Here is a 24,690-nt window from a genome sequence, read left to right on the forward strand (position 1 = left end):
TGGATCAGCCGAAGCTGAAAGAAAGCGCTCCTCGCCACCACTGTCACCTGAGCTTCAAGTGAAAGCTCTGGGTCGAGGAGCACTCCTAAGCTGCGGACCTTGTCCCTAAGAGGGAGTGCAACCCCATTCAGGACAAGGTCAAGGTCCCCTTCCCCGAAGCCCGATCTGCCTACCAACAAGACTTCTGTCTTGTCTGGATTGAGTTTCAGTTTATTGGCCCTCATCCAGCCCATTACCTCAGCCAGGCACCAGTTCAGTACAGCCACTGCCTCACCTGGATTGGTAGAAAACAAGAGGTAGAGCTGGGTATCATCAGCGTACTGATGATTCCGCAGCCCACACCTCCTGATGACCTCTCCCAGCGGTTTCATGTAGATGTTAAATAGCAAAGGGGACAAAATGGATCCCTGTGGTACTCCATGGCATAACTGCCATGGTGCAGAGCCGTAGTCCCAAAGCATCACCTTCTGGAATTGGCCATTGAGATAGGAGCAGAACCACTGCAAGGCAGTGCCTCCAACCCCCAATCCCGCTAGCCTATCCAGAAGGAAACCATGGTCGATGGTATCGAAAGCTGCTGAGAGGTCCAGGAGAACCAACAGGGATGCAGTCTGGCAAGTTAAGCCAGCACCCATCCCCACACCCCACCCCCAATCCGGCATTGCTCTCACGGATGCCGGTGGGGGGGGTGCAGAGCGGATGCGGGGAACTCGCCGGCCGGCAAGATGGCAGCGCCCTCCTCAGCAGCGGGGCGGCGGCGGCCTCCGACCCCGGAATAGTCCAGTGGTGGCTGCAGGAGCGGCATCAGCTGCCTCCCGGAGCCCGGCGGAACGCCACGATGTTCTCGGTGGCGGCACGACGGCTGCGGCAGGTGTTCCGAGGGGGGAGGGGCCCCCAGATATGTAACAGTTTAAAAACTCTTGGATTGTCACGCACCAACAGCACACAGTTTTGAGTGCCTACCTCTTCCATTTTATGGCACAGTCAACTTATTCATAGGTGGTGCAGCATTATGTGTGAACCTGAAATGATGAGTTGTTTATAGGCTAAGCTATCCAGTAGTTGACCCATGGCTTGTTGTTGGATTAATAACTGTATTGCTTAGCTCCTAAACAACCCAGCAGTCCAGGTTTGCATGTTATGCAGCACAGGCTAGAAAGAAACTGATCATGGGCTGTACTATATAGCAGAAGAGGTAAGTAAGCTACAGGAAGAGTGCCTGGTCTCTCCCACTTGTCCCTGAGAACCCAACATTTTAAAGTGATGTTTTTGTTGTATGTGAACTGTATCTATAGATTAAATAAACCATGGGTTAATGCTCTGTACAAACCAGGTAATTATGTCAAAAAACACAATGAAATTTGGAGAGCAACTAAGAAATACAACAAAGCAAGCTGTAATGATACCCAATACTTGATTCCTATCTGGAAAAAATACCACCCTTAACTCAGATTTTAGCCTTTCATTATTTTTTACAAAAAGGAAAACAGAACTGTATAAAACTGACTTTCTCCAAAACTTTTGCAAAAATCAAAATCTAACAAGTTCTAACCAAAATTATCTAGAAAAGAACTCCTGATACCAGCATTCACAATTCTTTATCTTCCACTGCAATCTTAGTTGCCCAGCAGCACCTGAAGAGTACTACTTTTGCATGAATGTCCCACAAAGATTTGCTGCATTGAATTACAGCTTGAATCATTACCTCAGTTCCCACAGGAAGCAGGTCATTGAAATGATTTAAAATCCTTATTGTCAGCAGCCGTACCTATTGAAGGAGAAGTCATGTTTCATTACCTCTATTCATATTATAAAGTGAATGCTATGCCAATTATGGTTCAAGGAAAAGCATTCATCTCTCTCATAATACCTATCATACTTGGATTAAGAAGTACACCAGTAACGGTCTTATCACAGAATAGCAGCAAAATGAAGAAACACTTTTTTAGACAAGTGGGGAATCTGCATGCTTCTAGTTGTTGCAACTTCTAGAAGACTAGCAATAAGTGAGAGATGAAGAGTGTTGCAGTCCAACACCATCTGGAGGACCACACATTTCCCTGTCTTGTGTTAGATGAATAGTTCAATTAAAGTTTTCTACATGAGCTGTCCTAAGTAAAACTTACTTCATCAGAAGAGGTACTGGATAGAAAAAAGGCAGTAGTCAATTAAAGGTAGAAAGAAAGCAAATATTCAGTTTTCATTAAGGAAGTATTTACAATAGTTTTAGTCAAGTGTTCCTGGCAATGGGCTTCTCAAACATGCAAGCTCAGGGAACACTCCAGCTTTACCCCACCATCATCGCCTTGGAGGAGGCTGATTATCTAGACCAATGCCAGTCTGGGTTTCAACCTGCTTAAGGAGCAAAACCAGCTCCTCAGCTGCTCTGATAAGTGACAGCTGCTCTGATAAGAGACAGGAAAACTATAACTTTCTAAATTCTGCTCTGTCTCTCATCTGCCTTTGATACCAATGAATAGGGTCTTCTCCTGGATTTACTCAATAAACAAGGCACTGGAAGCACTGTATTACAGTGACTCTGATCTTACCTCCAGGGTCAATTTCAGAAAGCAACGTTGGATGACTATTACTTGGCCCCTTGGCACCAAGTTATGGGGTTCAGCAAGGCACACAGTGTCTCCTATACTGTTCAACATCTACATGAAGCCACTGGAAGTAATCATTAGAGGATTTGGAGCAAAGGGTCATTTGCATACTGATGACACACACCTCTGACTTGATAAAACATGTGAACTGGAAGAGGCTGTCCAAATTCTGGATCAGTGATGGGCTAGATGAGGGCCAGTAAACTGAAGTTGACTCCTGACAAGACAGAAGTCCTGTGGGTGAGTGGTTCCCAAGTCTGGAAGGCAGCCTCACTGTCTATTCTGCATGTGGATAGGCTTGCATTCCCTTCAGTAGCAGTCTGACTCCACCACTAGATCCATTACTGTGACTGGAGGCCCAACTGGCCAAGGCTCAGCCGGCCTTTCACCAACTTCTGCTGTTTTGCCAGGTATGGCTTCTCCTGGAAAGGGATAGCTTGGACTAATCAGTAAAGATAGAACTAACCCCTAGACTGAATTACTGCAATGTACTCTATGCAGAGTTGCCTTTAAGGCTGGTCTGGAGGTAGGAGCTAGCACAGAATGCAGCAGTTTACCTGTTGTTAGGAGTTGCTTTTTAGAAAACAACTACTCTAGTGAGCGAATTGCACGGGGTGCCTATTCACTGCTGGACCAGGTTTAAGGTTTGTTACTACTGGATGAAGCTCTAAACAACATGGGACCAGGATGCCTGAAACAGCACCTTCTCCCTTGTGTACCAGCCCAGGCCCTGAGATCATCAGATGGCATCTTCCTGGTGGTGCCACATGGATCTATGGCCCAACTGGAGTCCACCTGGAAAAGAGCACCCTTTTGTGGAATTCCCTGACTCTGGAGGACAGGTAGATATGCACACGATGTTGCTTTTGGAAAAAAATTATTTATTTCAAGAAGATATTCTTGATTGATCAGCTACAGTTTTCATTTGTATTTCTTTGAAAAAAAACCCAATAATTTTAATATGGTGTTTATTCTCATCTACTCTTCACTGCTCTGGAATTTGCTTAGATATAGACAGGTATATAAGTGTTCTAAATATATAAAAGAAGAATAAAAATAAATACACAACATTAGTGGGTGTCAGAACCCTGGATGTGATGAACTGCACCATTAGGATTGCTAATTATACTGTTGCTGTGATCTTATCGTAGATAGTTTTATTAAGGAATTCTACTGCAATGGTTACTGTCTGTAAACCAAGAGGCATGGAGTACTCAGTGTAAAATTCTTAGGAAATATGCTTACCTTGGATACACCAGTTGAAATATTGGTTTGCAACTTAGAAAATAATTCCATCAGGTTCTCTTTGGACAGGTGCTCACAGTAACCACATAATGCTAATCTTGTACAATAGAGATCAGTCAATAGCAATGCAGATGGCTCTGATGGAAATGCCCTGAGAGAAAAGATAATTTAACTATGGGTCAAGGTGCAATTAAATATAACAGCAAATGGTTAGAGAATAAAATAATACAGTGTACGGTGATTTCAAAGTCCAATGCATGTCATACACGTTATCTAGCTGTAACTCTTACAACAACCCTGTAAATTCAGTCAATGTTGTTATCTCCCATACTGAGTGAAAGTGACTTACCTTAAGCCACCAACTGAATATATGGCAAAGGTAATATTTGTGGCACACACTTATCCACTATGCTACATCAGCTCTCAGGTCACCAGCGACATACAGAGCTCTTCTCTCAATTTTTAGCTCAGCCACAGACAGCATGATCTGACACCAATAAAGCTGAGCACTTGCTTGGTGGCATGCATCTTGGTGCTCTGCATGACTGGCATGGCAAGAGAATGCTCAAGGCATGCAATGGCACATCTCCCTTCAAAATTAACCCAAATGGATTTGCTTCACCTCAACATGAGTGTGCTGTTCCAACTGGATCACAGAACCTCTGGGTAGTTACTAAGTGTCCCAGGCGATAGCCTCAGCTGTCCTCACCCAATGCTCCTCCGTGAAATCAACCCCACCTTCACATGGAGCACCAATGCTGTCCCCACACCAGCTGAGACCTTCAGGGAATGCAGGTGCATTCTCATTGCTGACTCACCCATCTGAGATGGCCCAAAAGGATTTATGCCAGGACAATTTATGCCAGGACCTGCCTTGACACAATTTCCCAGGTAAATTTGGAAAAAGGAACTATCCTTTGGTTATAAGCAAGAATCACAGGGTGGGGCCTTTGTCTAATTTCACATAATCCTCGGCTTGGTTTCAAAAGCACTCTGCAAGCCATAAGCTCAGACCTGTGGCAAGAACAAGCTGTTCTTCCCACAGCCCACTATGCAGGGAGAAAGAGGGCTGTTGCAGCCATCACTGGCATGCAGTCCCCAACAAGCTACCTGGGAGGATGCAGGTACAGAAGAAGGGTATGGAAGAAAGGTTCCCCACCCCTGCAGTATTTTATACCATAAACACTAATAAAATACATGAAAGGTTCTGTTCACATTTGAAATTATCCATGTAAAGAAGTTTCTTTTAACTGAAGCAAACCCTTGGTTCTGACAACAGAATTGTAAATGCAGCAGCCAGTCATTACTACTGGATAGTGTAAGCTCTGCTTCTCCCAAATAATGAATTCCTTGTTTGGCCGAACGTAGTATGAAATTAGTACATTTTCTCAATAATATTCTAATATTCTATCAAAAACAAAATCCATCTCTCTGGTACATACATCAACAGATTCTTAACACGCTCCACTGGTAACAGATCCAGAATTTCCAAAGATTCTGCTAAATTAAGCAGTGTGCTCACAGCTTGGCAGGCCACAAACAAATTTCCTAAAGAAATGAGACAGAATTGAATTGTACATTAATCCATGTTCTGTTAATTCCCCTTCAAGAGGGACTTTGAAACCACAGATTTAAAAGGCTATAAAATATAAAGCATTGCATTTTTCAAGATATTATAGTGACAAAAATATTAGACCAGAGGACATAATCATGGAAACAGCTAGAAATGTATATGGTGGGTTGCTAAATGTTCAACTTTACAAATAACTTATTTTTAGGGCAAAGGTCTTCCATAATGTTGCCTAAGCACGGACCTGTTGGAACAGTTTTAGCAATATTGTGGGGCATGCTAATCTTGCCTTAGCTTGTGCTAATTTTTGACATGAGTGAACACTGCACACCTTTGTGCATGTCAAAAATGTACCCATTTGACTCTTCTATTATGGGTATTTAAGACAGACAATTTAATACAAATAGAAAGATACTGCATAATCTCAACAGTACAGAGCAATCAATATCAAGGGAAGTCTAAAGCACTCCAGAAGAGAACATGGCCCTTCCTGCACACTAGAGCAGCCATTGGAGGCCTTGCTAACACATCCTATTTGCCCCTGTGCTCATACAGCCGGGGCACAGAGTAGAGCCTTCTCAAGTGAAGCACTCAAATTAAGAAACCGCTTCTTGCTGATGGTCTGACAGACCCTTCCTTTATGTGCTCCTACCAGTCTTTAAAGCACATGTTTCATCAGGGCTGTAGGCCACTGTGAAACTGTTATCAAGAAGCCCAGTTGTACTGTAGTCACTCTCTTCTGTTCGAAGAATGCTTCTCACACCCTGACTACAGAATCTTCATTTTGTTCCAAAAGGCCGGCTAAAAAAGGGCTTAGGATCAGCCAGAGGAAGACAATGCTGTCTTCTAAGTTAATTGAATCACTAAGACAAACCCTTCCTGGCCTATCAAGGATGGGAGCTTTGAAATCTGCAATTATATCCCTGATTGCTGAATTACTTTTCTACTCAAGCTGCTAATACTATATTCTAAATTGTCCAAACCAGACCCTGTGTCATTTATATTCCATGTGCGCCTATAGCCCATTAAGAGAAACTTCTCCCCACCACCACCACAACTGGAGTATTTCTATAAAATCCCTATATTTTCTTGCTGTAAGAAACAGAATATTTAAAGGTTTTGTGTGAATAGTTTAAAATTATTTTTTGCATTTTACTAGCAAATCATGTACTATTTTCTACCATTATCTTATCTCCTAACTCAGACATTAGTACCATGATATCTGTTTCAACCCACTGTTATAGAATAGGAACTGACCTTTGCATAGCTGTCCTTTGTCTAGAGTAGTGAAGAGATAGTCAGCAAGACTTCTGACTGCTGGTATGATTTCTTCTTTCATAAGTGGTCTGGCAAATGCAGAAATACAAACTTAACTTCTTGCTGTCATTAAATATTTAAAATAAAATCTAGAAATTAAGTCTAAAACTTTAATGAAATAGCATCATGAGCGCATGTGTGTTTCTCCAGAAGTCTCTTGCTTCCAAGTATGTGGATTTAGGATTGCAGCAACTACAATTCGATTCCTACTTACTTAAAAGCAAGCTTCACTGAACACAATGAGATATATTTGCAGAGGACAAGACTATAGATTCAACCCGCCCTCAATGTTATGCCCTGAGTTCTAAGCCACTTCAAGTAGATGGAATCAACAGGGAACACGAAGGATATCCAAGGGCTAGTAGGCAGGCTGGAGGAGAGTCACTAAGGTGTTGAATCAAGCTTCTCAACAATGTTGCAGAGGATGCTAGAATGTAGCTATTCAATTTTTCTTAGTCAGGTAGTCCAGAAAAATACTTTGGGCTCTGCTACTGCCTCCACCACTATTCCTATTCAATCTGCACCATTCAATTTCAAGTCACAGGAAAGGCGTGAACAGGTGGAAAGAAGACACAAAAGAGCCGTTTTGTGCTCTTTTGGCTCTTAACATGAACACTGCTCAGTTTCTGCATTTTAAATGGCCTCTGAATTAACTATGGTAAAAAAATAATAAATAACCAGCTCTGGCATTGATCCCACTTAGAAGTGGCAGTTTATTTTTATTAAGACATCAACAGTAAGCTACAGTGGCGTTAAAAGTTTACCTAATATGAGGAAGTACTACAAGAGCTGCCCAAGGTCGTGAAATATCAGTCATGGTTCCACTTTCTGATAACTGAATACAAGACAAAATGTAATCCAACACAGTACTTTGTTCTTTTTCTTCAGTCTTCTTACTTCTCAGCTGTCTTCTACTAGATGTGAAACAAAATTAAATGTTCTCTGTAACCTATAACAATTCTTTTATAAGAACTGGCCGAACCAGATGATGATTTTGACTATTGTTCACTAAATATCTGCCACTCCTTTCCCTCAAAGAATGCCCTTCCCACCTTGACTTTTCCAATGCAACATGTTCTCAAGAGGTTTAGGATGCAGTCTTACTGATCATGCCTCACTCTCTGGAAGCCTATGAACTTGGAGGCTTCCAGGAATTCTATGCTATCCTGAGCTGAAGACAGAAGGGGAAGGATGACCATCAAAGGTGATCTTCGGCTCCTGGTCTTCTGCCTTTGGCAAGTCTCACTGGACAAGGCTCTTCACCTTGTTTAGCAAGGGAGCTTTGGAGGCAGAGGAAAGAAGGCTGGAAGACATGTAGGCCATTTTGTATCATGACCTTTCTGATCTCCTCTCCCTGCACACTGCAGTGCCCCTTTCCTCCTCATCTAACATTGTTTTTCCTACCTTAGAGGAAGGTAGGACTGTTGGTTTGGTTCTTTCCAGGCTGGCCGCAAGGGTTGGGGGCAGATCTCTAATTGTCCCTTCTAAGGTCAGAACAATGTTTTGGGGCAATCCAATGTTTCCTGGGACCAACTGACATGTGACAATCTGATGTGCTGCTGCAGAGATTATTCCTACCACAGAATTCTTCGGTTTGAAAGAAGAATGGCTTGTGCACAAAGCTGAGACTCAAGGACAGAGCAAGGATACAGCTCAACTCACATGTTTTCAGTCAACTTGCTTCCTTTCCTTCTGGTAGATTGCCCAATCAATACAAACAATTAAAATAGCCTTGCTGAACCTTAAAACAAATCGCTAGCCACACCAACTAAGCTTCCCTGAAAGCCTCAACAACACTACAAGAATGACATGCTTCCAAATATAGCTCAGAAAAGAACCCTAACACACATACCCTTTTGCCATCTCTGTAAAAACCAGAGGATACTTCTCAAATGCCATTGAGCCAATGGAAGGAGGTTCTGCTTTCTCTAGGATGAGTTTAGCCAAAAGTGCCAAAGCTTCCTCCTGCGCTACAGCATCGTCCCCACAGATGCAGTGCTGAACGTACTCAAGGAGACTGGGAAGAAATTGCTGAAAAAGAAAAGATCAAGTTTTTATAAGTGATTCCAGCTCAGACAAGGGGTTCAATATTTTGATCTTTCATATTTGCCTCCCTACTACCCGCCATTCACACACACATTGAATAAAAAAGCTATAGTATGGATTGGAATGTACAGCCATTGTCCTAAGTCACATATTTAGGGGCCCTCTGGATAAAAAAGGAGTCTTGAAAATACATTATAAGTAAAATATCCTTTCTCCAAGTGACATTCTTAGGCCTTTGTGTCAGATTTCAATATTCCAGATACATTTCAGTCACCATAACTTCCCTACTATCTGCTACTTCCCATACAAGAAATCCTCCTTTATTCTTGCTTTATCCTTGTTCCCCCATCACGCTGCCTCCATGAAAACATTTCACCAAATCCCTCCCCCAATAAACAGCATCCTCCCTCCAAAAGCAGTTGAGGCAAGGTATTTGCTGCAAAGCTAAGAAAACGTTATAAAATGTAGAATGTATAAGATGTAATCATGATCTTGATGCTGAACATTCAAAACCACACACTCTGACTCATTACAAATAAGTAACTAAGTTTTATGAGGTATCCATGAGAAATACATCAATTCAAATTTCTACTGCAGGCATAATTACAGGATAATATAGTTTATTAGGATAATATACATGAAACCCAAGTTTGCACTTTATGTCCAAGTAAGTCTTCCAAGAATGGAACAGCTATCATCATCAAGTGAAATTCATAATATTAACTCAGACATAAAAAATGGAGTAAATTCACAGCAAAGTTAGATAACATGAATGATCAAGAAAAGATCACAAGGGTTAAGGGCTGAGGAGCTGGCATACCACGCAACCCCATGCCAATAAGCCATGGTGAGTTGGTTGTTTTGCAAAGTACCCTCAATGAACTCAGCAGGAAATCAGGCTTATCATGTGTACTTTGAACCCCTTTCCTCGCGCGCTCTCTCCCCCCCCCCCACACACACACACAGACCCATCTTCACAAACTGATTTCAGCTTACTTTGGCCGTCAGACAGTCTCTATGCACAAACAGGGCTCATGCCCTGAAGTACAACAGTGTCAATACGAACATCATTCAGGGCAGTGCTCACTACCTTCATACAGGAAGTTGTGCTCTGCACATTGCCCCTGCAAAGGCTCAAGGTTGACTGTTGTTTCAGGGCCAATTGTCCCCATAAAGTAAATACGACTTATTTCCTGAAACACAACAGGGAGGATTTGGAGGCCCTGATGAGGCATCACCACTTCCTGCTAACCTCTGAAACATGAGGCAGGTTACCTAATCTGCTTATTGGCACTGCTTCAAATATGGGGCTGCACCAATGTGGCAGCACCAATGGCTGGAGAAGCATATTCCCAAACTGCTGGCAAGGATGGCCGTTCCATGGCACTTGTGCACTTTGGAGGCTGCTGTCCATGAGGTTCACCCAGCAGCAACTTATCAAGAGTGACAAGGGATTTTTGCCACTTTTTCCAAGTGGCTCACTGAATGTTGGGCTCACCTACTATAGGTCACATCATCCAAGTTCTCACAACATGATAGCCCACCATGGATGACAACCCTAGAATACCCATGGGTTCTCAGTATGGATTGTTTGGCAACAATCTCACTGTGTTCACAGGATGGGAAAACCCATCTATGCTAACAAACAATGGCAGGTTATCATGCCATCTGAACAAAGTCAAGGTCTATGTCTTCGTCAATGTCAGTAGTTTTCAGAGTTAATAACTGCAGTAGTATTTCTCCATACTCATTTCTATCCCTCAACATGGAAAGTAATGAAAACTTTGCTTACCCTTTCAAACTGATTCAACAGGAACATAGATTTAGAAAAATCCAAAATAGAACGTCTTTCAAATCTGCCTTTGAAGACCTATTGCAAGTGGAAAGTAGACTTAGACCTAGTCCAGACCTAATCCAAAAAATGTCACTTGTTTCCAATTAATACCAGTCGTATCTTTCCAGTACTGACTGCAGTGTCATACACCAACATTATCACTGGGGAACTGGAGATAACCAAGTTTCTAAGTAGGACCACAATGAGACCACTTATGTACATCGTACCATTGGTACTCAAAGATTGTTACATCTTGTTCAATAACATACACTCTAACTAGATGTTCTCAAACAGAAGTCTAACCCAGTTACACTATCAGAGTGCCTTGCAGGCATCTGCATGAAAAGCCTGTCTCCTAGTACTATGTCTTCCCCACCTCACATATTGATATTTATTATTTATTTATTTAAAACATTTCTATGCCACCCCCATTGCAACAAAGCCTCAGGGCGGCTCACAACATCCATAAACATAAAAATACAATCAATAACTTAAAAACTTGTACCATCTCGGCTATTCAAATCTATAAATAATAATAAATTAACAGTTAAAAGGTCTTTGCCTGGCGCCGAAAAGCAAATATTGATGTGTAAGTGGTTAAAAGGTAAAGGTTTCCCCTTGACATTAAAGTCTTGTCATGCCTGACTCTAGTGCTCATCTCCATTTCCTAGCCAAGGGAGCCAGCATTTGTCTACAGACAGTCTCCTTGGTCATGTGGCCGGCATGACTAAACACCAAAGTGCACGGAATGCTGTTACCTGCCCACCAAAGTGGTACCTTTTTATCTACTTGCATTTACACGCTTTCTAACTGCAAGGCTGACAGGAGCTGGGACAGATCAACGGGAACTCACCCTGTTGTGCAGACTTGAACCGGCAACCTTTCAATCAACCAGCCTAGCAGCACAGCAATTTAAACCACTGCGCCACCTGCATCCCCTGGTGTAAGTGGTTATAAACATGTTAAGAAGGAAACTTGCAACACCTGGCTGGGATGCTAGGCTGCAATAATGCTCTTAAGCCACAACACAGATTCAATCTCTGGCCATAATTCTCTGTCTATAGCAAAAGGTTTTATTTTACTATATTGAACTGAGCACTTCATCTGCCTAGATGGGAAAAGATTAGTGATGTCAATTAGGCTCATTTGTACCTTTCTAAAGAGGTTTGTTCTTTTCTCCAAAATATTTATTTATTTATTTAAAACATTTCTATGCTGCCCCCATCGCAACAAAGCCTCGGGGCAGCTCACAAGATAAATATTGTACAGGATCAATGAACTACCTTGCATGCATTTATTAGAAAATGAGAAATGTGTGAATTAGTTGAGACTGTACTACTTGAAAGTGGGACACAGTTACCAGTAAAAAAAAAAAAGCATGTCAGCACTCATGTTTTTAAAAATATGTTCATAACAAATTAACTGGTCTAGTCGAACACTTTGTTACCTTTTCAACTGTTTCTTTGGCCAAAGAATCAGGCAATATGACATTTTCATCAAGAAGCAAAACACAAATAACTTTGAGCAGGGTATCACAACAGGCCACAGAGAGAAGAGGTGTTTCTATCATTTTTGTTAATGTCTGTGGAATAAAAGTATGGAGAACACTTAAAAACATTCTAGGAAGTTCATGCAGAAAATGTCTGGAATTTGGGCACAAAAATGTGCCCAATACTATACTCTTATTTCCCATTACGCATGAACATTGCAGAAGAAAAAATGAACTTCCATAAACTAACAATGAGACTCAAATACTTTAATATTCTGGAATCATGTCCCAGAATTTTTTAGATGCTTGAAGGTCCTGGGATAAATGTAAATCTACTGACTTTTCCATAGGGAGACTTTGAAATTTTGATTTTTTTAAAAAATTCTCGGTTATGGGAATAAATCAGGGAAGTCTGGCAAAGTTACATAAATTTCCTAGAACTGTAATGATCTGTTTTGATGCCCAAATGGTTCAAGATATATGTGGAAGATTTGGGAGCTGGAAGATTGCTGTAGTCCTTCATTTTCTTTCATGTTGACAGTAGAAGCAATGAAAGCTAAAACATTTTGTTGTTGTTCACATGAAAATTCTAACTCACTGGAAAAGCACCTGCATCTGAGACCAAATTCTATATTTGATCACATTCAGAGCTACAACTGCCCCTAGAATTCCTAGATCCCTCATTCCTTTCCTTCAAATATTCTCCCTTTTGGAACAGTATCTCTGATATGGCACAACAATATAATGAAAAGGGTCACTGTTATCATAAGAAATGGGATCCCAGTTCTGCAGAAGTTGCTGGAAATGAGAAACAAATTTCACTCTTAGCTCAGCCGCTTCCATCATTAGACTCAACTTCTTGTTATAACCTCAGATAAAGCCAGACGAGGCTATGGCCCATCTTGCTTGATATCCTTTCACATAACAGATGTGCATGACCCACCTTAACAGAAAAAATGCTTGACCCACCTTGCAAACTTCTTCAGCCTGTACAATTTTGGAGCCACGTGCATACTCTGCAATGGTCAAATACACTTGCAACACCCTTTCAATTTGCTCAGAAGCTTCACAGCAGTTATCCTTGGTTACCTTTCCTTGTAGCTTGAGTATTGATTCCTGTTTTAAACAAAAGTTTTGCACCCAAAAGTTGAACAACCCCAGAGGTTTTTTTTTTTAAAGCAGTCAAAAGGATCTCTGAAGACCACATGGTTCCATAAGTTGTAACCTTATACTTTTTTGCCCCCTTACTCAGAGCACACAAACTGCTGTTCTTCAGGAACGGTTAAAAAAAAAACAAGATAATTTCTTGTGTCTTGGACAAAAATAAAATGTTTATAGGTCCTTATGTTCCTTATATACCCCCATTAAAAAGGAGTGAGAGAGTTTTGTCCGTGACTATATAACAGAGCAACTTTGGTAAAACCAACTCAAATCTTGCTCCAGGAATACATACTAGACAAGCATGTTGAACCTCAGGGCCAGGATCATGGCCACTTGTCCTGGTTCTGCCTCAGCCTTCGTGCAGCTTTTCCTCCATTCTATAAGGTTGAAATGCTTGGCTCCCCTATGGCTTGGCTACCATCAGTAAGAGCTTAAAGCTAACATATGATTGTAGGGTTTAGGTTTTGTGGCCTTTCCCTTTGACCTCCAGTCCAATGCATCACTAGAAGGCAACCCCAAAGACACAAGTCATTGCACTGTTGCCAAAACTGGAGAAAGAAAAATAGTCCTAGATGGCTCCTGTCTTGAAACACAGGACTTGCCATGAGGTTTTCAGAAACTATTCCCACCTCCTGCAAAACATTATGATAGTTATCAGGCTAAGAGATGGAAGAATGTTTTTATTCCAGATGACTACAACTCACTTGCAAACATCTGAAAAAGACATCAAAGTGATCCTTGCTTATGGCTCTAACAGCTGACTGTGCCATGTGTTTGAAAGCTTCTCCAACAGAGATCCAAGAAAGGGTCACTTCTGTTTCCGTAACTGGTCCCATCTTTTTCAGAATTAGCATTATAACCTGTGCAAATAATTACATGCATCTTTAAATGTGATATTGAAACATTTTAATCCTTAAATTTTCATTATTAACTCATGTCTTCATTAACAACAACTACCACCCAAGAGCTGGAACCAGCTTTTAGACAGAACGACTGCCTCACAAACAGACTGAAACATTTTAAGTTTGAAACTGTTTTTAGCATCACCATAATTGGATACTCTATACAAGATTATTTCTATGTGATTGTGGTACTTTGAATCCAAAAAGTTATATAGGTAAGCATTCCTCTCATAGAAACCATACCAAGTACTTGCTGATTAAGTCATTTCAAAATAGAAAATAAGATCCAGAAGAGCTACTTCAAATATTTCTACAGTAAAGTACCTAGATCTATCACCCAGAGAAGTCAGAAATCACAGTTAGTGAACCAGGTCCTATATAATTTTTAGCTTTCCATAAGCTTAATACACTTTAAAAATTTACCTTTTCTGCACAGGAATGGAACATGTTCCTAACGCCTTTGCACATTTCAAAAATTAATTGACCAACACCTTCCACTTTTTCTGGATGCTCTCCCAGGTCAAGGAACATTATATTTAAAAGACCATTTTGATCAGAAACCTACGAAATGAATTCAGAGGAAGAAAGTATATTTAATTCATCAGTACCACACTGAAAGACAATTAAAAATTCCTGGCAGTCTTCTTACCTGTCCAATAGTCCCTCTCAACTCTGTATTGGCACTACAATTTACATAAATGAACTAAAGAAAGCAGAATGTCAAATTACAGCTTTCTTTTTAGTTATATAGGCATTCTCTTCTATTTCTCAAGCGCTAAGAGTATCTCCTGATGTCACAACAGGTACAGCAGTTTAAGAGACAAAGCAGGTTCAAAAGTGATCCCTACCTCCCAGAAAGTGTTATGAGACGGCACCAAAGTATACAGTTCATTCACTGTATGCTTTGCATGTCTTCTGTCCCGCAGACTTGCTGTGTGGCTTGATGGTAATTATGCAGTAAAAACAATGGGTTAGTGGGGCTGTACACTGGTGTGATTGCTGTCAGCATGTGGGCAAGCCTTTTTCAAAAAGCTACTTGTTTAGGTAAGTCTAAAAATGCAAACAGTTCAGCCTCCATGAGCAAGCATGTTGTTAGAACAAAGTAGAAACCAGGCTTACCCAAGATCATTGCCTGCCTAAAATGTCCTTAGGATTAAATGGCATCTTGACCACTATACGTTAAGAAGTGTGCTATATTAAGGGGAAAAGACCAAGTCAAGAGGTCCAAAAGGATTTGTTTGTGAATTGATCATCAGAATTCCCAATGTATTTCAAATATCTGTGCTTTTCAGGAGAAATTGTGCAGTGTTGGACTAGTAAGCTAACACAAAAGCTAAAGCTATGCCTCCCCTGATGTTCCACCTTTCTGTTGCTGTGCAGCTGGAAATAGCACTACAGTTACTAGGAACACTAAGGCTTTGGTCTTTGTAGCATCTAAGCAGAAGTAGATACCTAGGAACCTCTACTAACAGGCTAAGATGTGGAACATATGCCAAGCCCTGAGTCTCTCTCCATAAATGTTCAACAGTAAAACTTTAAGATCTCCTTCAAGGCCTGTGAGACCAGAGGGGAAATAGTATTTCTACCAAAAACAAAAATTAATGCAATTTAATTCGCAGGAGAATAATTAATATGATCCTATAAGAACCCTGTGAAGCAGGTCAGCACAGAGCTCAGGTAGCATACTGATTCAATGCATGAGTTAGAGATCCTTGATTCAAATCCTAGTTCAGGCATGAATGTACTAGAACAAGAGTGTCCAACCTTCTTTGACCTCTGGATGCACTGGGGAGGTTGAAACACTGCTGTAGGCATGCCCACAAAATGGTTCCTACAAAAGATGTGGCTAGCAACGTTGTGGCTGCCATGGCAGCATAACTAGTCAAAGGTGAGCTAAGGAGGTGTGTGGGGGTTGGGGGACTGAAGCTTAGGAGGGAGGGAGAAAGAGCAAAGTAAAGGCATAGAGGGAAGTGAGCAAGCAAGACTAGAGGCTGGAGGGATGGAGAAATTGCAAACTAACATGGTAGGGCAGAAAAAGCAAAGCTAGGCAGAAGAAAGAAATAGCAAACCAAAGTAATAGAATGGAGAAAAAGACCAACGACAACTGCCTTAGTATTTTCCTATTATTTTTTGCAAGCTCGCTTGCTTTCTTTCTTTCTTCTGGAAGGGGGAAAGGTGAGAAGAGAAGAGCCATAGGCACCATGTTGGAGCCCTCTGCACTACACTCTTTGGACAAACATGTATCTTTAATATGGATATCACAATTACTGGTTGGTTATAAGGAATGGTGTATCTGAAGCAATTTGAACAGGTTGCAAAACTTAGGACTATTTTACAGGTTAGCAGCTGAGCCACCCAACAAATCTTTCATTAAAAGCTGCATCTGAACCTCCTTCTCTCAGAACATTTTATGCACTGGGAAGAGCCATGGTGGAGCACCTGCCTTGTGTGCAGAACATCTAGGATCAACCCCTCAGCATCTCCATTTAGAGGCTAATGCACGTGATGGGGAGGACCACAGCTGCCAACCAATGCAGAGAATACTGAAATGAACTAATGATCACAAATCAAGATAAGACAACTTCATTGGTTCACTGAGCCGAATGGATAAAAGATATTTTCTAAAAGCAAGAGATACCTTCCAACCCTCCCAGTTGCATTAACAAACAATAGTCAACTGGACCTGAAAAACAGGCAATCTCACTTCCTGATAGCCATTGTTCTGAGTGTCACCTACCTTCCTCATGAGGAAGGTGAAGCTTTCTGCTGCAAAGTTCCTGATGTGCTCTTTGTGGTGGGCCAACAAGGTGCTGTACAATCTGAAATACAATGTTTAGATGTACGAATGAAAGAATAAAAACCAGACAGAATTAACTCATCCCTTCAACGATATTTAACAGAATCCATCATCTAATGGCAGGAAACTAGAAGCTCTCCAGATATTTTGGACTGCACCTCTGATTCTCCTTGATCATCAGCCATGCTAGCTGGGGTTTATTAGATTCATTGTCCAAAACATCTGGAAGGCAAGTCTCTGAAAGGCATATTGATTTTGATTTAGGCAGGACCTCAGCTCAATAACACAAAATATACTTTGCATGCAAGTGGCTCCAGGTTCAGTCTCAGACATTGCTATGTACAAGTCTTGGCTGAAATCCTGGACAGTGACTGTCAGTTAGTACTGGCAATACAGAGCTGGATGGACCAGCGGTTTGATTCTGCGGAAAGCAGCTGCTTGTGCATCTAGGCTCATGGGAAGGCACAGGATTCATTTCTTTCTTTTAAGCACTAACATACAGCCCTAATACCAAGTTCTCAGGGCAGCTTACAACAAGGATCAAAGCAAACTGAAAAGAGGTTTGATAGAAAACATATGAGAACAGGATTAAAACAACTTGTCGATAAAACAAAACTAAAATTAGAGCCAACACAGCCTTCAAAAAGTCCTGCAGGCTGCAAAGTCACTGAAATTATTTATTCATCAATAAAATATTTATTAAATTCATTTATTTGTTGCCATTCTTATTTCAACTTATATATTAAGTGGGACTTTAAGCTCCTGCAACTGCCTCCAAATCGTACTGTCCAGTCATAAGATTTCAAGAACTGTACAGATGCATATATTGGGAAAGAGGCACATCTTCAACTTGACATTCTTGTGAAATCTGCCCTGCACTGGAAGCAAACTGCACTTGTCTGATGGGGATGAACTTTCATTTTGCTGCTGCCAGTTACAGCTAATGACCTCACACTACAGGCTGCTTGAGCAATTTGGCTATAGTTGTGCTGCCTCCCTTATGCCGATGACTGTACCCAACAAAGGCCTGACTAAGATGGCCATGCAACCTCCTACAGTAAATGCATGTAGCACATCATATTGCTTGAAGGATGAAATCAATTATGAATCCCCAGCTTCAGGAGGTGCATTCCATCCCCAAGGGGATGGCAGACACTACCGGAACAGGTTCAGCCAAAACTGGCAACAGCAGCTACTCCTCCCAGTACCATATGAACTTTCCATCAGTCACACTTCCAACATTATCCCCAATCTCAGATTGGAGATAGCAGCTTGGATCCATCCAAGGGTTCAGTCTTGGCTGAACGGCTCCAAGAGCTAGCTATGGAACTTCCACAAGCTGAATCAGGTCCCTGGGCTGGAGGATCCTCTCCTATGATCTAATGCTGCTGCTCTCTGTTCCAAGACAACACCTGGTTGGTACCTGTCCAACCTGCAGATATCCTCCTGAACAATCTGGATTGAGTCCCCCATACCTGCAATTTACATCACAAGGAAAATCCTGCTACTGGATAAAAGCAAGTTCCAACTGAACTGCACACCTGTAATTTGCTGCATTTCAGTGTTGGCGAGGGATGAAGATAAGCCCCCCACTGCCCAAAATCCAAGCTGGATGATGTGGGACTATGAAATGGGCTGGGAATCTCAGATCCTAGATGCACCTTCCCCATCCCAAGGGTAAAGATAAAGCAAACTGCTTGAGGCCTAAAGGATGGGCAGGGAGGAACTGGCCTCAGAGGATATGCACCTTGAGACACAAGACAAGCCTCCAAGCTTGTCCTACTCACAGGACCTTTAAGCTGCAAGGAGTGCTCCCAGCTTAAAAGCAGGGTGGAGAATTATGCAGATTGCAGCTAAGAGAGCATAGCCTGCTTACCTACAGCCATTACAGCCACCCTGGATATTCTTAGCTACAAGCTCCACAGAGCTGTCAACCTCCCCAGCCCCGCCCACATGGTTGCTCTGGAATCAGCCACATCCTATGTTGTAAGGCATGGTTAAATAACTGTTTAAATAAGAGGCCTGAGTATACTGTGATTTTATAAAATCCATACTGAATTAAACTTGGTTGTTACATAAAGAAAGGCTAAATCTGACATCCTACATATACTATAGAAACCAAACAAGCTTGCGTAACAGATTCTACTAAACTGCAAATCAAAGCCAAGATTATTACATAACAGAATTCTGCGGCTATTAGCACATTTGGCGCTTATTCAAAATCAAATAATATACACAGCTACACGTCAGTAATAACCATCATCGGGATCAGATCCTATCCTTGCATTACTGCACTTTAAATTAGTATTTTTTTTCTTTTCAATAAATGTACAAGTGGGTAAGTAATCTACTGCACTTTATATTCACAGAATCAAACCCATAAGTGATTCCACTGTTAAAAGGCCATTCAGTTCAGCCCCCAGAAATAGCATAGAAATGATGCAGTTACAAAGATTTTTGCATTGGCACCCTCCAGATAATTTTAGACAGATGAAAATGCTTACCCATAAATATTGGACATGTCTTTTACCATCAGCCTCCACAAGTATTTGTAAAGATAAGAAAGAGAGGTGAAAGCCCATTCTAGTAGTTCTGTGTCTTGGGTATCCAGCAATCTTGTAATGGTCAAAAAAAAGTCTTGAAAATGAGGATAGAAATCTGTCTGGAGATCACGAGCCAACTGTACCACCAAGCTAAGTTCAAAAACAGAGCAGGAAAATGTCAAATGATAGCACATTATCATTTAAATACCCACATCCAACAGTGGTTACATGTATCTCTGGAAAACATCTCACTGTCCTATGGTGTGCTCACTTTTAATGCACTTATGCGCTGCATTTTATGGCCTAACAAATCCCTGAAGTTCCTTGCAGGTAACACTACCTCAAAAAATCCTGAGAAGCAGGTATAACTAGTATCATCTCCACTTTAGAAAGAGGGTCTGAGAAACAGTGAACTACCCAAAGCCACCCAAAAGACCAAGGGGCCAAGCATGAACACAACCTTTAATTTACCAGTCCAGTAATGTTTGGCCTCAAGTATGTGCATGACTCGAAAGTTTTTTGCAACAAAACAAGGGAAACACAGTTACAAGCTGTGTCTATTTGCTAAGCAAAGAGACTGACTTTGTGACAGAAAAGTTAAAATATTTTATTCTCAGCAGTTATTAATACACACCCCAAATAGCATGAAAATATAAGCACTATTGTATGCTTAAGACTTGTGTGGATAAGTTGTAACAAAAGCATTTTAAAACAACTTGCACACTTAAAAATAAAGTTTGCAAGAGATGTGCATGCAGTACTCTAGGATAGCAAAAAGAAAGAGCTCAGATTTGAAGAACTATGAAGGCATTCTTGGCTTTGTTTTGTCCCCAGATAGAAAGTATGACAACAATATGTACTTACTCCAAAAGGGGTTGAAAAGCAAGACTGTTTTTCACTTGCAGGTGGGTTTTCAAGTTCTGTACAATGTCATTCTGATAATACACTAGCTGGTTGAAGGACTGGCATTTGTTAACTACCTGTCTATAGAATGTCACTGTGGGAAAAAATAATGACTTTAGAAATAAACCTTAATCACTATTTTACAAAACTCCAAAGACAGTAGCTAATCTCCTCTGGCCAAACACAATTAGCAGCACAATTTTGTGTACTTATAGTCAAAAATAAGCCGCACTATGTTCAATAAGGCTTTCTCCCAAGTAGGTGTGAATAGGACTGTAGCCCCAGTTGTCCATATATGAAGTTTCCATTTACATTATGGCATAGCAAGAATTTGCAAAATGCATCCCTTTTTCTTTTCAGCTTTTCCTCAAATTGTAAGATTCCCAAGCTTGAGTCTTTAAAAAGTCAGCAGGTGATTAAAAACACCCCCATGGAATATAATCAAAGTATGTAAGAGGTAAAGGTAGGGACCTTTGAAGAGCTCTCTAGCCAGAAATTCTCAGCATGGCTCATCTGCACAATGAAAGGCTGTCCAAACACAATTCAAAAAATACATTTTTCTAAGAGTGAAAGAACTCTTTGCATGTGGGAATTTAAGACATTAGTCAGCTCACATTATCTCTTTGCCAGTCACACACACATACTTTTTGGTTCATGCACACACATTATAATAAGGCAGGTGTGACCAACTTGTGATCCCTCTAGATGGATTGACCTTCAGCTCCCATAGTTGACCACCATTGGCTGTGCTAGTCAGGGCTGATGTGCCGCAGGCCAAAACATCCGGGTGGCAACAAATTGCCAACCTCTATTGAAAAAGCACAAGCAAAGCTTTTGGTTGGGGGACATGACCAGTTACATTGTCAAATAGTTTTTCCACAGAAAGTGAAAAAAAAAGTTTGGGGAACAAGAAAAAACTGCAGCTGAAAACAGAAGAAAGCTTTGGAATATTGAATGAATAATTTATATTTTCTGACACCCTATCCCTAATACAGTAGAATGATTTTTATGATTTATTGAAACTGAAACTGCAATGCTGGGTATTAGACATCCGTGCAGAACCATTCTTTAGACACTTGCAGACACTGGAGCAAAAAAAAAAAAAAAAGAATTATGTCCCCCTGAAAACATCATACATCTTTTAGTCTAACACTGAACATTATACAAAAAATATCACAGGAAAGGCACAGCCTGTTCATCTGATGCATTCCATGTTGAATTTGTCCATAAATGTACAGCCACGTCAGCTGAAACCATTAGTCTCCATATACATTTCTGACTCAGGACCTAAAAAATCACCTGTGTATCATATCCCAAAAGAAATACAAATACAAAATATTTTGAGAAAAAATTACCAAAGTTTCGAGTAAGATTCAGCTCTCTCCATTTTTCCAGTCCTTCATGAAAATATGTTTCAACCTCCTAGCAAAATCAAGAATGTACATTAGTCAACATACCTACATATGAATTCAATTCTCCAAAGTATAGGCTTCCATAAGACAAGTTCATATTTTGATATATTATGTCAATATATGCTATATTAAGACTAAATTAAATTCTAAACTAAACTAAAGAGATATACAAATTCCCACAAAACTACAACAGCTACCTACAAATAATTATAGCATCTAAAAATCACTAAAATGCAGGAAGTATGCTAATTATCATCACATACTATAATCAGATGGCCAACTGAAGTACTCCTGTAGTGATTAATCTCTTTCTATTGCTTCTTTGGATTGGAACTACAGCACTGCTCATGCAGAAAGACAGCAAGTGGATTCACACTACAATACCTACTCAGGGTTGAGTATGGACTGAATCCTGGGATGTTCTATGTTGATTGCTACAGACATATTAAAGGAACTGGCTGGCATATGTAACAACTGCACCAAAATACTGAACTCCAAACCTCAGGACTGTTTTGTATATATGCGGCAGAAATCTTTCCGGCTGAAGAATGGGACTATCAGGTAGCTTTTCTATCAGGATCTTTTTGTTTCACTCCTGAATTTATTCCCATCCCTGGGGAGGCTTGGCATTTCTCGTGTATATTAGAGCATTTCCAAATGTTAAGGTCTTTATCAGAAACATGGCAATAAAACCTCAAAACAATTACAGTGGTCTTACCTCAGCATAGCTGCCTGTTCTGTCAATGCGATGAATAATGTCAATATTTACATTGTTTAATCGTTCTGAAAAGGTGAGAAACTGCAAAGAAATACTAACAGTTACTTGGATTGTTTTGCAATAAACGTCAAGTGATCGTGTTTAAAATAAAATTGTCAAAGAGAATAGGTCAAACTCTTCGCAGTTCTTCCATTAAAAGAATGTGACATGGTGCTCACAAAGATAGCATAGCTAATACAGTTACGTGAAATCAGGTTCTTCTGGAGTCATGGGATCTATGAAGGCCCTTTAGCTTAATTTTTCATAGCAGACAGGATCTTCCATATTTAAAATTGTTTATCATCCAGTTTACAATGTGATGAAAGCATAAGAATTATTCCATATGGTTCTGGGAAAAGACCTGTTCCCTTCTCCAACTATGACAGTCAAAGAAACTTGCCCCAATCAAGCAATCAGCGCAGAAGCTCCACTGCATTAAATGGATCACTGGACTACCACATATGAACACATGTCTATTACCACTCCACCACAAGAAAGGAATATTTACTTAGACTCTAATACCAATTTAGAATGTCTATCATCCATTTCCATTTCAGGAAGGTGGGAAATAATCAGAGAGAATAAAGTGCCTTGCAACTAATTCCAAATATGTTTTTATGAAATCATCTCCCATGAATTTCAGTTCCAAACTAAGTTCCATTAAAATCAACTTGATTTATTCTATTTACTTGTCTTCAGAACTAAAGTAGTTGCAATGCAAGCTTAATTTTCATGTATGAAGGTCAAAAAATCAGCACATAGTTCACAGTAGTAGGAAATGTCAACATGAGAGTTTATTTAGATCCTGCCATTTTTCCTCCCAAGGAACTAAAAGTGGCTTACATAATTCTCTTCCTCCTCTCAATCTTGCCCTCACAACAACGCTATGTGGTAAGTTGTGCTGAGAATCTGTGACTGACCCAAAATCAGCCACTGAGCGATCTCCTGAGTCCCTGAGTTTTTTCAGGCATATAAGGCCCTTCTGTGATCAGTGTTCTAATAGATGGTGACTAGGTATTGTGCTTTCATTCGTTGTAGTATCAGAAGCATCTTGCACCTACCCAAAGCTTCAGGTACTGTGTACACATCAAAACGTTAAGATCTAACAAACAGAATACATTACTTCTTAAGGGCAACCGACATGCTTTAGAGATTAGCTCTTTATTACCACCTAGATCGTGTCCAATGCTAGAAGATCGATAGCTTTGCTAGAGTTTTATTAGCCGTATTGGCGTGGGGGGGGCGGGGAGACAGAAGAGAAAAATACTATGCACAAAGTCGCTATTTGGTATTAGTGCCAGGCATGAGGTGCGACATTTTTTCGTAGGAATTAGAATTATCCGCAAAGTTATTGCACAAGAAACTAACAGTACTGTTCCCCAACTGCTTTGATTAAGTACTAGTCTGTTCTAATCGCTTTTTCACAGCCAACAATCTATAACTGGCTATCAGATATGTTGCTTCGGAAGCACCTTCTATTCTCGGCAGGGACACAAGCGCTAAACTGAGTTTGCAGAAGGCTCAGGGTTTCAGATCCCTCCCGCCACCGGATCCCCCGTATCTTACCCGGTGCGTGTTCTCAGACTTGTGAGAAGACGATTTGGTCTTCATCTCTTTTGGGATTCGGGAAAACAAGCTACGCTTTGGTGGGTTGAAGCAGTATATTACACAGGCCACCACCTAAACCCAATTTGCCAAATAGGTACTACATACACACACACATGTGATTCTACAAACTGGAGGCTGCCATCTTGACTGAAGGATGCTGGGATATGATCGTCACGTGAGCGGCTCAGAGGGAAGGGGTGGGTAAGTGTGCTTACAGGGAAATGTTTCTGCAAGTACTTGTCTGTGTGCGCGCTGTAATTAAACAGCATGAACTGAAGCTAACTCCGACAGAAATCCTAGTAGTTGTTGCATAGAACTCATCGGTCGTAGCTTTGCTCTGCATTTTCCAAATATTGTTTTCCTTTTAAGTGGTTTTGTGTGTCGCTTCTTAAGCCAGGATTTCTGTAATGTTTATTTTTCAGCTAAAATATCTTTGTTTTAGAAGTATATAGCACGGAGGTCTGATCCTAGTGTTTAGTTCTCTTCCATTCGATGAGATT

At 40.8% G+C, this 24,690-nt stretch overlaps 1 protein-coding gene across 3 annotated transcripts in view; it reads right to left on the reverse strand.

The window, feature by feature from the left end:
* Positions 1 to 24,345, reverse strand: part of UTP20 (UTP20 small subunit processome component) — a 74,336-nt gene extending 49,991 nt beyond the window's left edge. The window contains exons 1-17 of one of the 3 annotated variants that reach the window (XM_044455713.1): positions 24,149 to 24,345; positions 22,544 to 22,624; positions 21,769 to 21,835; positions 20,375 to 20,507; positions 19,472 to 19,660; positions 16,908 to 16,989; positions 14,594 to 14,731; positions 13,973 to 14,128; positions 13,077 to 13,223; positions 12,066 to 12,200; positions 10,577 to 10,654; positions 8,591 to 8,769; positions 7,503 to 7,649; positions 6,679 to 6,767; positions 5,294 to 5,399; positions 3,852 to 4,002; positions 1,706 to 1,768 (exon numbers count right to left, since the gene is read on the reverse strand). In XM_044455713.1, coding sequence (XP_044311648.1) covers positions 1,706 to 1,768; positions 3,852 to 4,002; positions 5,294 to 5,399; positions 6,679 to 6,767; positions 7,503 to 7,649; positions 8,591 to 8,769; positions 10,577 to 10,654; positions 12,066 to 12,200; positions 13,077 to 13,223; positions 13,973 to 14,128; positions 14,594 to 14,731; positions 16,908 to 16,989; positions 19,472 to 19,660; positions 20,375 to 20,507; positions 21,769 to 21,835; positions 22,544 to 22,624; positions 24,149 to 24,193 — 1,986 coding nt within the window. In that variant the 5' untranslated portion in view covers positions 24,194 to 24,345. Of the gene's footprint in view, positions 1 to 1,705; positions 1,769 to 3,851; positions 4,003 to 5,293; positions 5,400 to 6,678; positions 6,768 to 7,502; positions 7,653 to 8,590; positions 8,770 to 10,576; positions 10,655 to 12,065; positions 12,201 to 13,076; positions 13,224 to 13,972; positions 14,129 to 14,593; positions 14,732 to 16,907; positions 16,990 to 19,471; positions 19,661 to 20,374; positions 20,508 to 21,768; positions 21,836 to 22,543; positions 22,625 to 24,148 lie in introns of all 3 variants that reach the window. The other 2 variants (XM_044455712.1, XM_044455714.1) reach the window with 2 other exon arrangements.
* Positions 24,346 to 24,690: the final 345 nt, after the last annotated feature.

This window comes from Varanus komodoensis, unplaced genomic scaffold, assembly GCF_004798865.1.
Source record: "Varanus komodoensis strain SLA01 unplaced genomic scaffold, ASM479886v1 scaffold8, whole genome shotgun sequence".
In the NCBI taxonomy this organism is placed as follows: domain Eukaryota; kingdom Metazoa; phylum Chordata; class Lepidosauria; order Squamata; family Varanidae; genus Varanus; species Varanus komodoensis.